The sequence below is a fragment of the Cyprinodon tularosa genome, unplaced genomic scaffold (genome assembly GCF_016077235.1).
Source record: "Cyprinodon tularosa strain WSP-4 unplaced genomic scaffold, ASM1607723v1 ctg652, whole genome shotgun sequence".
In the NCBI taxonomy this organism is placed as follows: domain Eukaryota; kingdom Metazoa; phylum Chordata; class Actinopteri; order Cyprinodontiformes; family Cyprinodontidae; genus Cyprinodon; species Cyprinodon tularosa.
Genome location: NW_024039399.1, coordinates 69,040 through 81,944, shown reverse-complemented (window position 1 = coordinate 81,944; position 12,905 = coordinate 69,040). Strand labels below are relative to the sequence as shown.

General features: G+C 37.9%; 2 protein-coding genes across 2 annotated transcripts in view; both read right to left on the bottom strand.

Annotated features, from left to right (window-relative positions):
• The window catches only part of rtel1 (regulator of telomere elongation helicase 1), a 39,675-nt gene extending 35,026 nt beyond the window's left edge, over positions 1 to 4,649 (bottom strand). The window contains exons 1-3 of the mRNA XM_038308997.1: positions 4,405 to 4,649; positions 2,390 to 2,588; positions 62 to 155 (exon numbers count right to left, since the gene is read on the bottom strand). Coding sequence (XP_038164925.1) covers positions 62 to 155; positions 2,390 to 2,588; positions 4,405 to 4,506 — 395 coding nt within the window. The 5' untranslated portion in view covers positions 4,507 to 4,649. The remainder of the gene's footprint in view (positions 1 to 61; positions 156 to 2,389; positions 2,589 to 4,404) is intronic.
• A 2,575-nt stretch (positions 4,650 to 7,224) lies between these two features.
• On the bottom strand, positions 7,225 to 9,621 carry LOC119799177. The gene is made up of 4 exons (XM_038308979.1): positions 9,404 to 9,621; positions 9,277 to 9,327; positions 7,969 to 8,163; positions 7,225 to 7,804 (listed from the first exon to the last, which is right to left on the bottom strand). The coding sequence occupies exons 1-4, from the start codon at positions 9,465 to 9,467 to the stop codon at positions 7,407 to 7,409; spliced, it is 708 nt and encodes a 235-aa protein (XP_038164907.1). The 5' UTR covers positions 9,468 to 9,621; the 3' UTR covers positions 7,225 to 7,406.
• Positions 9,622 to 12,905: the final 3,284 nt, after the last annotated feature.

Genomic DNA, 12,905 nt, shown 5'->3' with positions numbered 1-12,905 from the left:
ATAATGTGCTGAGATTCTGAGGGGACGTCCTCATGCATAAATCAAGCTCCAGACCTCTTACCTGTAGGAGGTGTTCTTTAACTCGTTGATAACCTGTGCGAGCTGGGAATGTGTCCTGGAGGCGTATATGATCTTAGGAATGTCATTATAGTAGGCTGGAGGACAAAAAGAACAAAAGGACAGTCAGATAATTATTAATTACTTTGCCAATATGTGACCAGTAAATTTCTCCGCTGTGAGATCAATAAAGCTCATCTAATCTAATCTAATCTAATAATATTTGTGCATGAAGATTTTGTCTCTCTCCAAGGACTCAAATAGAATGATATCAGGGAAGGTTAGGACCCTTTCTCAACCTGGGATGCCCAAAATATAAGCATGACTAGGGATGCACTGATCCGATATTTTTAATCGGTATCGGTCCAGATTTAAGAAAAAAAATAAATCGGTATCGGTGACAATCGACTCAAAATAGTGAACGATTTATTCATTATAACTCTATGCTATGCTCTGCCGTCATGTGGCAGCAAAACAACACAACACGACCATATTGTTTATGATGGAGCGAGCGAAAGGATCTGCGGTGTGGAGGTTTTTCACGCTGTCAGTCTACTAGCCCGATGGCTACGTGCAATATTTGCGGGAGAAATGTTCCGAGGGGCGGTGTTAAAACTTCAAACTATAACACCTCCAACTTAATGAAAAACCTCCAGAAGTTTCATAACAAGGAACCTGCTGAGATTAACTGACTCTGCAAACAAAAAGGAAGCAGCGGGAAGCAGCTCACTTCTTTGGAAGCAAAGGAAAGAAGTGACATTTTTCCATGCAACAGTAAACAGGCCAAAATAAATCATAGAGATGATACTTGATCATGATAAAGACACTTTTTTTACATGTTGACCAAGTCAGAGAAATTTTGGTTTAAGATTGTGCATAATTGTTAAATAAATGAGTCATAACATTTATATTTGGGTTGTTTCCTATCTTTTTTAAGAAAAGGGAAGTCAAATCATATGCACAGAAAAATGATCCAAGCTTTTTTTTTTTTTTTTCACACAATAAAACCATTTTTTAGGTAATAAGTCAGTGCTGTTTTTGGTATCGGATCGGTATTGGCAGACATTAAACTTCAAATATCGGTATCGTATCGGAGGTGAAAAAAGTGGATCGGTGCATCCCTAGCCATGATCAGGGGCCTCATTTAGAAAGCTTGTGTACAAAATACACAGCCTGAAGAACTGTGTATGCCGACTCCCATACAAACGTTTTGATTTTTAAAAATCTTACTTGTGACAATAAGGGGTCCCTGATGCCAACTCTGACCCATCCATAAGGGGAGACATATTTAGAAAAAGGGAAAATCGGCGACAGTGATGGTGACCGAGGGTAACTGCAGCCAGACGGCATCAGAATTTCTCTAAAACACGTCATTCCACTTTATATGAATCTTTAATCATAGATCAACTTTATCAGATCCAAACTGTTGTGTGATCTATACCTGTCCAAATAGATTCAGATACAAAGTCTGCATATCATTCTATGTTCCCTGCTCTTCTCTCTTGTGATTAAAATGATGAGTCATACCACAGATCAATAAATGCGTCAAACAAAGTGTGATGAATTAAAATGAGTTGCTGTAAATATTTAAATACTACCAAAGCATCCGAGGATAATGGTTTACCGTATTTTTTCTTTAAGGGTGTAAAAATTTCTGTTAGTATAAAGGAGCAGAGTGCCCCGATACAATAAATAAATAATTATGAAATATTTATTTAAAGGTGGTATTAATTCATTAGAGCTAGAAATATATGCAGTATATATTTAATGAATATTCAACTAATTATATAAAGCTAAAAGAAATGTATATTTAATTTATTAAGAAGTGAATTTGATAATTATATGATTTCATAGATGAGTTAATGATCCAGCATTGATTCATTTAAATTATCAAACATCCATCAAGGAATACCGTCTCCATAGAAACCCAGACATCTGATTGGCTTCTTCTCATTGGGCTAGATAAGAAAACTTATTCATGTATGTTTCTACTGAAAAATATCTTTGAAATAGCCTTTTTTTTCACCCTTTATGACTAAAATATCGTTTGATGAGCAGACCGACACCTCAGTACTTCAGCCTCTATGCCTGGCGCCTATTTTCTGTCAATTTACTGCTCTGTTTCTGTGGTTGAGACGTTAAGCGCGTCTTAAAGTAAAAGAAAACTAATGTATTTTTTCCAGGGTGATGAAGGCCAACATGCTTAACTGTTGCACCTGCTGACCTTCTCCCTTTAACATGCAAACTCCATTTACACCTGGTCAGAAGATCAGCTTGGTATCTGCTGTCAGAACTGCATGTGCTCATAGGCCTATGAAACGAAGGGACATACTTGGGTTGTCTCCGTCAGTAGCAGACGTCCCCCAGGAAGCCAGTGGTGTGTCGGGGAACAACTCCTTCCCTTTCAGCCTCTCTGCTATCTTGCGAGCAGAGATGGTGTCCCTGAAGCGCTCCCTCCATGCCAGAGTCGCACACAGCAGACACAGAGTTTTACCGGTTCCTGTAGGACTCTCCAGAACCCCATTCTTTCTCTGGGGACAAAGAACGCAGATACACAAGCTTATTAAAGCATCAATCGTCTTCATTGCTGATAACCCCTAGTGGAACAGAGACAAATTGTTGATAGTTTGGATCATTTTACTTTTTAAGGTTAAGGGGAATAATCAGTAGAAATTAGGGGTGGGTATTGCCAAAGAAGTCACGATTCGATTCGAATCACGATTCACAGGCCACGATGCGATTCTATCACGATGCATCACGATACTTGAATTATTGCGATGCATTGCAATATTTTATCCTCCATGTTTTGTTTTTGAATGACTCGGCACAGTATCCCGCGGCCGGAAATGCTTGTGACACAAGGCAGCGTGCGTCAGCACATTTGCAGCGACATCTACTGGACTGGAAGTTGTATTACACTTGTTTTTGGCTGATGTTCGCCAACCATTCATGCAATTTTATTTATTCATTTTTTGAAATTAATAATCGATTCTTGGTATCAAGAATCGATGCAGTAGATCATGAAAATTAGAATCACGATGCATCATCATCACGATTATTTTGCACACCCCTAGTAGAAATCTATATAAATACAGAACCTCACAGGATTCTTTATCCAAGTTAGAAAGCTGACATCTGAGTGCTAGATAAAGCTTGTTAAAAACAATCCACTGGACTTTGTTTCCAATTTTGAAACAAAGTGGATTGTTTTTTTACTTTTTTGGAGTGACTATGAGATTCTCAGATGACTGAGAATCTTCACCAGCATAGATAAAGCTAGCTGATGGACCGTTCAGAGGGTTCTCAATAATCAGACACTTTGAAACATCCAGTGTTTAAAAGGCTCATCTTTAGACAAACCTTCTGTTTTCAAGGTGGTTTGGTAATAAAATCTAAAAAGAAATTAAATTCTGTATCTAATTTAAGTCAGTTGACAAACTAGGAAGTAAAAGGCTAGCTCTATTCCACAAACAAATATATACACCATATAAAAAAAATAAATAAATAAAAAAAAAAAAATCGGCCACCAATTATTAATCTAATGATAATAATAAAAAAAGATATATACATATTGGAGTTCTGGACCTCTGCATCATAGACATATTGTTGGAGTCGACCTCTTTAACTTTGAATTGAACACCCCTGATATAGAGAAAGACCAACGCATCGGCCAGACAATGCTTTGGGCAGATATTAGTGTTTTTTTTTACTTGTATCTGAGACTTATGTAACAATAGTTACACTTTTTATCATGTAAACAAAGGATAAAAAGCAAGAATGAGTTAAAAAATGTGCCCCCTAATAATAGAAAATAAACAAAAGTCAGCAGCATATATAGTGGATGGTTAGATTGAAGTCAAAATAATCACAAAAACTGGCATCAGTGGATCTGAGTCCATATTTTCAGGAATCAATAAACAGACGTATTAACTAATTATACATAGATTAAGTTGTGCAGATGGTTGTTGACGTCATCAGCATCCATCCCAGGGTCAACCTGAGGTCAAGTTGATTCTTTGCTTCCTAAATGCAGTGAGTCCTTCATTATCACCATCATCATCATCATCACCATCGTCCAAAAGCCACAGACAGATCTATCAGGGTTTTTCATAGGCCCATTTTCACCTTTATTGTTTGTGAAATCAGTATTCTCTCAAAAATCTACATTTTCATACCAGTGTACATTTGTGTCTGAAACAAAAATAATAACAACTACAGCAGTAACGTTTATCAGTTCTATCCCTATTAAACTGTTCCGATCTGTATCTGTTCTGATTAAAACTGTCTTTCTAAAATAAGCTAACCGGTAGCTGTTGAGTTCTGCTTCATGTTTCCACTGAGACTCACCTCCTGAAGACACTGAAGCACTTTGCTCATGTACTCCTTCTGACACTCATAGGGAGTGAAGGGGAAATCGATGCTTACTTCTCTCAGCTTCAGTAACGGCATCTCTCTCTCTCTTTTTTCTCAGACTGACTGACTTCCGGCTCGTTAATGGCTGTTCTGTTCAGAACACAGACAAAATTTAAAAGAACCTTTTCTGGAAAAACTTCATTAGCTTCGCGCCATGATCAGTTTTCTTCTTCTACAGTGTGTAGATGTTTAGTAAATAAAGCAATAGGAAAGTACCGCCACCTACTGGTGCATGGTGATATAGCGTTTAATGGTAGGTTTCAAATAGCTGTTTTGTTTTGAGACTTTTGCGCCATCTTCTGGTATGAAGTGTTCACTGGAACGAAGCTAAAAACCCTCTTTAAACGACCGAGTCTGTTTTTGAGGTGATTATGCAATAAAACTGGAGAAATATTATATGTTGTTTTTCTCAGTAATAATTTATGTCTCAATTCGAACCTTAAATTTAGAGAGAATTTTTATTTTCTATTTTTAATCTATGTCTGTATAGTAAAACATTTTTTTTTTTTTACATTTGTCATCTTTTGTCACATCTACCTGTATTATGTTTAACTATTATGAATTTGATTTGCTCCAATCTTTTTGATTCTAAAGAGTGTTGGTTTTATTTAAATTAAGATGTCTGTTTAGCATTTTAATTAAATACTTTTTAATAACTAATCCAAACAAATAATTGATATTGTTCCATCCTCGACACAGTGGTGGAAAAATGTAATTTCCCGTTAATTCCCCTTTCATATATTGATTTTTTTCGAGAGCTGTCTGTTACTCAGTCTCCTATATAATAACTTTGTTGTTGTTTGTGCATGTTATCAACTGAAATTGTTTTAATTTGTTGCTGTTGTTGTTTTGCAGTGAAATTGTCATGATTTTAGGAATATCTGTGACCCACATGCGTAATACACAGAGGAGGCAAAGAAAAGGTTTTTTAAAAAAGATGAATGGAAGGTGTTCATGGCTGTAACTCAGAAGGGGGTGTTCACTCAGACATTTTAACAGTTAGATTGGTTCTACGAATCTCGCCATGAGAAGTAAAGATGGACCTACAGATGAGAAGCAGGGTAACCAGTGGATTTGAGTTTTTCTTTGATCAGGGATACCAAGCTTTTCAGGCAGGGGGTGAGAATGAGTTCAATGGGAGTTAACATGATTTTAGTTAGTGCTAATTTTCCTTCCTAAAGAATCCTGTTTGTCATCAATGCTACTTGTCTTCTCAGTCTGGTGACAGGAAGGTCTGTCACTGCTTCATAGTATGTTGAAATTATTCCCTTCAAGTGAAGCAAGATAACTTCAATGTTTAAATTCCTCAAAATCTGCCCCCTCCCCCCCAAAAAAAAGTCAAGTCACAACAGGCTCCTAATAAAGAAATAACAAGAACCATATACAAAGAACAAGTGCAGCATCATTCCCTACATTATGAACATATTATTCAAAGTCATGCTAATAGCATGAGACCAGATATCTGGAAACTAAGAGGAGAGGAAATAATCTTCTCTGATGAGAGACGAGGAAGAGAAACCAGGAACCAAGATGATTCAACAACAGTTACACACAGAAGCATAAAATACATGGAAATCGGAACCAAAGGACTTCCATAAATCTTCTACTGCTTGTCTATCAGGGTCATGGGCGGCCTGTGCCTGTCTAGAGGCAGGGTACAACATGGTCAGTTCATCAAAATGCAAACTCCATGCAGATGGAAATTAGGCCAGGATTTGAAGATAACAGTGCTGCAAATGATGTCACTGTACAGCCCCCCACAGGCCCATGTAAGAATTAAATATGTGAAAAAAGGAATAATTTCAAATATGTAATTTCTTTCACCTGATATGCTTTGTCTTTGTTTCAATTTTCCAATACATAATATAAAAAAAAAAACATTTGGCCTTCTCACCCAAGTTAAACCTTTTTATCTGTTTTACAATCCATTTCAATTTAATTTATATTCCATTCTTGTTGTAGTTTCTCATCCACTTTCTTTCCCTCTTTATGTACCTGATGTTTTTAATCTGACTTGATAGCTTTCCTTTCCAACTTCAAATTTAGGCTTTAGAGAACATCTTGTTTTTGTTTTTACCAGGATCTTATTAATTCAGCAATAGATAAACAGCCTCTGGAGAAAAGAGCAGCCTCCTGATTGTTAAACCTGCTAGCTCACCTCCCTGCCTGGAACTGATAAACTCTGTTACATGTTTAGTTACAGTTTGTATTTGTATAAAAATATTATATAAAATGAAAGGTAACATGAAAAAAGTGTCAAATAATGTTGTATAATACCCCTAGTAACCCAGGGGTGCATCATGACAGTGGCAGATTTACCATTAGTCAAAACTAGGCAGTTCCCTAGGGCCCTAAGTTCCTGGGGGCCACATAAAATTCCTATGACTATATATAAGCAATGACTTATTTGTGCACATCAATTATGTTTTTCATAAAAATCCCTTTGTTAAAAGGTCATCAGAATGCTTATAATATTAAGTGTGTCTCCCAGATCATGGCTTGTCTATAGTGAAAAGGACTGTTCATTATTTTTGCTGTTGCCTTTTTGGAAACACAGGAAGGAGCAATCAGCTAAGTTAGAATGGGCTTAGTAATTGGAAAATCTTTAATTCCTTTGGAGACAGCATGAAAAGTCAGCTGAGCACATTGCCAATATGAAAAGAAAAAGGGACAAAAGAAAACATAGAGAGGAAAACAGCAAGAAAAGGGATAAGAGGACAGGGAATAAAAGTAGAACAAATAATGTATGTCTATTCTATAAAAAAAATTCTATATCTTTATGATGTTTCTGTTTTATGTGTGTCTACTCATTTCAGAGAGCTCCATGCCTGTCTTTGCCTAGGGCCTCACATTTCCTAAATCCGTCCCTGTATCATGAGGTGCCGATATTTAGGACAATAATGGTCCTGCTTTCCTACGTCATCTCAGCTGCCAGCTCAGGTCTTGAGCTGCTTCACAAACACATCTATACACTTCATGAAACCAAACAGACAGATTATGATCAGCAGTGCATTTCCCAAAAACACGTGAACCAGTGTGGTGGTCCAGAAAGCAAACATGTACACAGTTCTGCTGCAGTATGGAGACACTGCTACAAGCTGCGGTAACGGTTGTTGGTTGTTTGCCTGGTTTCTGTCTATCCTCCCATCGGTGGTGTTGAGGGACCCAGTTAGATTCAACCCCAATAAGATCGGGGTGTGTGTGAGGTTCTGAAGGCTGTGGTTCTGGGAGGCCGTCAGGCTGTCAGGTGCAGGAAGGGTGGCGGTCCGCCTGGTGGAGCCCGTGATGTTCTTCTTATAGTTGGGTGGATATATGGAATAAATGTGATAACTGCCTGGGAGCACAGAAACCACATGAAGAAAAAAATATTATCTTAACAAGAACATATTTCTCAGAGTGTATGGTTCATTCAAATTAAAATAAAACCCAGAATGGGATTCATGAGAACAAAGAGAAGACGTGTGGATTTTAATGCAGCGTTTGAGAGCTGGGACTGACCGAAGAGAAGCCAGCTGAAAGACGCGAGGAGCAGGATGGCCACACCGACCTTCCAGATGGTCTGACTCTCTGCTGCAGGAGACACGAGCTTTGGCAGCGTGAACATGGCCATCACCAGCAGGGCCAAGACCCCAAACACCATCACATACACTGGGATGACTGGTCTTATTGGGCACTCCTCCCTGTAAACCAGGCCTGTTCATAAAAAGTCAAATTAGGTTTCACTAACAGTCTTTAACCCTGTTTGAACCAACCCTAAAAATGGCATCATTATATTCTTTTATTGGCATATATTAAACATACTAAGCAAGAAATAGTATTTGGAGGCATTAATGAACCATGTTTGAGCCGCAATAGAATATTCATTCACAAAATGAGGTCTCCAGTGTCACAATCATTAAGTGTTTGTTTCTGGTTCTCGCTTGGATTTGTGTTTTTTAGTGTTTTTCTTCAGTTTTATGATTTATTAGAATAAGTCAGGTCTTGCTTTATCTGTTCTATTTTTTATGCTCATACTTGGTATGTGTTTCTCAAGCTTATTTTGCAAATTTTGTTTTACTTTATTCTTCATCCTTTAAACTGATATATCTTTGTCAGGTTTTTAGCATGATATATTTTGTTTGTTTTGACTTATGCAGTGCTGTAAGGTTAGACTATAAATAAACCTCTAACTCACTGAACTGTTTCTGGCTCACTGTTCTTACTTGGGTCCTCTCTAAAAACTCCATCTGACCATCAGAGGTAACTTAGCCAAACGCAGTTGAGCCGGGTTTAGAATAAACCTGCATCTAAACTTTTTTCTAGACCCTGGTTATTTATGCAGAGTAACTTCATCACTTTCCCTTAAAACAACCTTTTAGTCCTTCTATCAATAGCTATTGCACGATTCTGGAAGGACATTTCAGATCTTCTATGTCCTTCCTTTTGGAATTAGTACTCGATAGTATAAACCATATTCTTTTACTACAAAGCTCCTCCATTTTTTTCATGACTGTACTTGTAAGGATTTATCAATTTTGTTCCAATTTAAACATGCATGGTTTTGATGTTGATCATCGCTAGCAAGTAAACATTTTTATGGACACTGAATTAGTTTCTTTAGTGTAATTTGGAAATATAGCCAAAATAGCTGTCAGGTGGCAGGTGTGTACCATTTTTTTCCAATAAAAAGGTAAATCTCTGCAGATTTTCTCCAAAACCTGAAACTTGATTCATTAAAAAATATAAAAGCAAGAAAGATAAAGAAATCAAATCTTCTTGTGTTTGTAAAAACTATAGAATTGAGTAATAATGTAGTGTCTAACTTACCCAAAGCAATCTGAACAACTGGAAAGGCTGCTATGATGAAGAATGCACATCCTACAGAGGAAGCAGCTCTTTGTTAGCACATCTCATCAGTACAGCCGTTTCTATGCTGGATTTTTACAGCACTTGCCTGCCATAAACAGGCCTGCACCGAGGACGCCACACAGACAGTTCCCCTGAAAGGAGCCTGCCATTGTGTCAAAGCTTTCAGTCAATCAGAACCTACAGAGACTCTCTGATTAATCAGTTCTTTTTAACATCAAGAAGGATATTTACTGTATGGATGGCAGGAAGCTTCTGTTAGAATAAGTGAAGCTGTTCTTTCTTACAGCATGTCTCAACCTCAGAAATATGCTCAAAGGATCTGTTTCATCACTTAGGAAGAGAGCGTGCAAGAAAGGGTTTTCATCCATTGCATCAGAAACACAGTATGACTTCAGCATTACAAGACTGTTTATAACAGCGTGTTTATGCTGCCACTCCCAGATGAAGCATAACCATATGCTAAATTAGTTAATCTTCCTTTAGTTACATTTAACGTCCTAATTAGAAAATGCTGCTTATTGGTCAGACTGACCCTACAAAAACAGAATTTTCTGTTTTTACGCTAAGAACAGCAACATTGGTTTCATAGTAATTCTCAAATATTATTGACCCTTGATCTGATGCAGTCTGTGTCTGCACCCACACAGAAACCTGGACACACTGGATCTTGTTTTATTTTACGGTTTACCAGTTTTTAATTTAAAACTTTGTGATGTAGCTTGGATGGATCATTTATATGAGATTTCTCTCTCCTGTATCAAACTTAACCCAGCTGCTCCCACTCTGTGTTGTTGTGTTTCAAACTCCTCTTTATCTGATGTTTTTAATCAGGCCAACTTTAATACTCATATGGTTGCTGCAAATACCTCAACTTGTAATTCTCCTCAGCTCTTTGAAATGTTTTCAATTCTCTGCCCATTTTAAGATCTGGATAGTATAAGCCAAATCTGAACCCTGGTTGAATGAATCAACCTATGCTGTCAGAAGAGAGTGTAGGAGAGCTGAGCATCAGTGGAAGAAGGATGGACTTCAGGTCCAGAAATATTAAATCCACATGCAGTTCTTATTAAAAAAACATTTAGAGATGCTAAATGAAAGCACCTACTAGTGGTTCCTAGAATTTCTAAAAGTAGAATGGGAGACAGATCTTTTAGTTATCAGGCTCCTCTCCATGGAACCAACTACCAGTTTTAGTCTTTGAGGCAGACACCCTGTCTACTTTTAAGGCTAGGCTTAAAACTTTCTTTTTTCATAAAGCTTCTAGTTAGAGTGGCTCAGGTTATCCTGAGCTATCTCTATAGTTATGCTGCTATAGGCTTAGACTGCTGGAGGACATAGGGACCCCCATTTCATCATTCTGCTTCATTCTATCTCTTTTCTCCCACTCTGCAGAATTTGTTAGTTCAATCTCTAACACCTTTGTTTATAGATGTTTGAGATTGGCCTGTTTTTCAGTGTAGTCCTGTTTCTCACTGTGACTGGCTGAATGTGCTCTCTTCATCCTATCACACTGAGTCTGGTCTCGAGGTTTCTTCCTGTTAAAAGGGGCTTTTTCCTCTCCACTGTCGCTAAAAGCATGCCTAGTGTGAGGTATTGCCTTCGAGTCATTGAGTCGATGCAATCAACTGGTTTTCCTTAGATAGGATGATCTGGTTGAATTATAAAGTGCCTTGAGATGTGTTTTGAACTGGTGCCATATAAATACACTGAACTGAATTATTATTCAGGAAAATTGTACCAAGCCTCTGGTTTTATTTAGAGCTATCTTAATTTCTATGAGGAAAAAGTAAAATTTATGAAAGCTCAGATCGCCCCTCCTGTCTATAATTCTACCGCTGCCCTTTCCTGGCTGTCTTTGACAAGTTTAAACTGGTTTTGCTGCTTTCTCCACAAGAGATTGTTGCTCACCTAAACACCACCAATACGTTTGGTGCTGAAGGACAGGATGCATGGTTAGAAGAGGAGATTATGCGCTTGGAAACTTTTTTTTTCACAGTTAAAGTTATTCTGTCCATATGTTTAAGCAATGATCTTTAGTTTAAACTAGAGCGAAATATGAAGTGACAGGCATTTGTTTCTAACATGGATGGATGTGGGATGAGAGGGAAGGGAGCTCGAGCCTGACGCAAAGTATTGGGTCATCAACAAACATGATGGGAATTCATCTGCAGTCTGGGAGACGTTAGTCCAGTCTGTGGTCCAGTGGAGCATCCACAACCCTTGTCTTTGTTCTTGGTGATGATCAAGAGCTAAATTAAGCAGCTGCTTCTGGAGTGAACACTATCAGAAAGAAGTATGTCTAAAGGGATGTGTGAAAAAGTTGGACTAAAATCTAACTAACTAAAAACTAAAATCGTTTTTTACTGCAGGTATCAGTAAATTGGGCTTTATTATAATCTAATTGTATTTAAACTGGTAGCAAGCATTTGGTTGTGACCTTTTTTACTCCCCAACCTAATGCAAACAACATGAATCCAAATTAATCCAGTCTCACTCATTTGGTAAACATTGTGGAGTTGTTCTGCTGCTGGTTTTAATAATGTGGAAACTGACACCATCAGGACTCCTGAGCTCAGCAGAGCCGCTTCCCTTCACTTGAAGAACCCCTGGATCAGCTGGACAGCTCGGCTCTGATTGGCTGTCAGCCCTTCCTGCTGCGTCACGTGACAGACGGCGTAGCTGACAGACGGACGGGCTTCTTGAGCGCTGCTCCGCGGCTGGAAAAAACTACAAGGTAAAAACTGTCCTTTAAACTCCGCGTTTCTCTGCTGCAGGAATAACCTGAGAAAACATTAACAGTCGGTCTCCATTACAACCCGAGATAGACAAAGAAATTTATATCTTATATATTTTTTTGTCGTTTTAAAGATTAGATTAGGATTTAATACCCAGAGAATAAATGTTATGCTTAAAATATAACTACAGAAAATAAATGAGAAAATCAACAAGGCGATCTCTCCAGCGCATCACTTTAGGATCTTATAATAAATGCAGCAATTTAAGGTTAAATATTCTCTTTATGATCACAAAAAACTTTTTTTTAAAATAGTCGTTTCTATGGTTAATTAATGGTGTCTGCATTAATAACTACTGCTCTTCTTAGAAAACTTTGCATTGAGTATTTGGACTGTTCCTCTAAGGTGCAATGATGAGTTCAGACACCAATGTTGAACAATATGACAACCTTCGTGGTTGTTATGTCCTTGGCCTGTAGTGCTGATTCTATGACAACCTTGCTTTTGTCAATCTGCCTCATCAGGGTCTCTGAGTAAAGGACTGAATGTGGTGTGAAACACAGAAGCTATGCACATTTTTTTTACTATACAGTAATAGCTATTTAAAATTCCCCCACTTTTTGTGATGGGTCCTTGGCTGGTTCTACAATTCCCTTTAAACCATCAATCTTTGTACTAAAATATTCTGTCATGATTTGTGGACATTAAGATCTAAAGAGAATCACCTTATGCTGCAGACCCTGTATTCCAGTGACAGGGTGGAGTCAGAGTAAAAAAAAATTGCAACAGGGCGTCACTCCAGTGGCTGGAAGTTGTAGGGGATTTCGCTGGGAGTTGGAGGGAAGTGGGCTG

Excerpts from the sequence above, each read along its gene's own strand:
- LOC119799177 (XM_038308979.1), bottom strand. The coding sequence starts at position 9,467 with ATGGCAGGCTCCTTTCAGGGGAACTGTCTGTGTGGCGTCCTCGGTGCA. Across the intron at positions 9,328-9,403 it reads TGCAGGCCTGTTTATGGCAG|GATGTGCATTCTTCATCATA; the intron begins GCAAGTGCTGTA and ends CTTCCTCTGTAG. Across the intron at positions 7,805-7,968 it reads TTTCAGCTGGCTTCTCTTCG|GCAGTTATCACATTTATTCC; the intron begins GTCAGTCCCAGC and ends CTGTGCTCCCAG.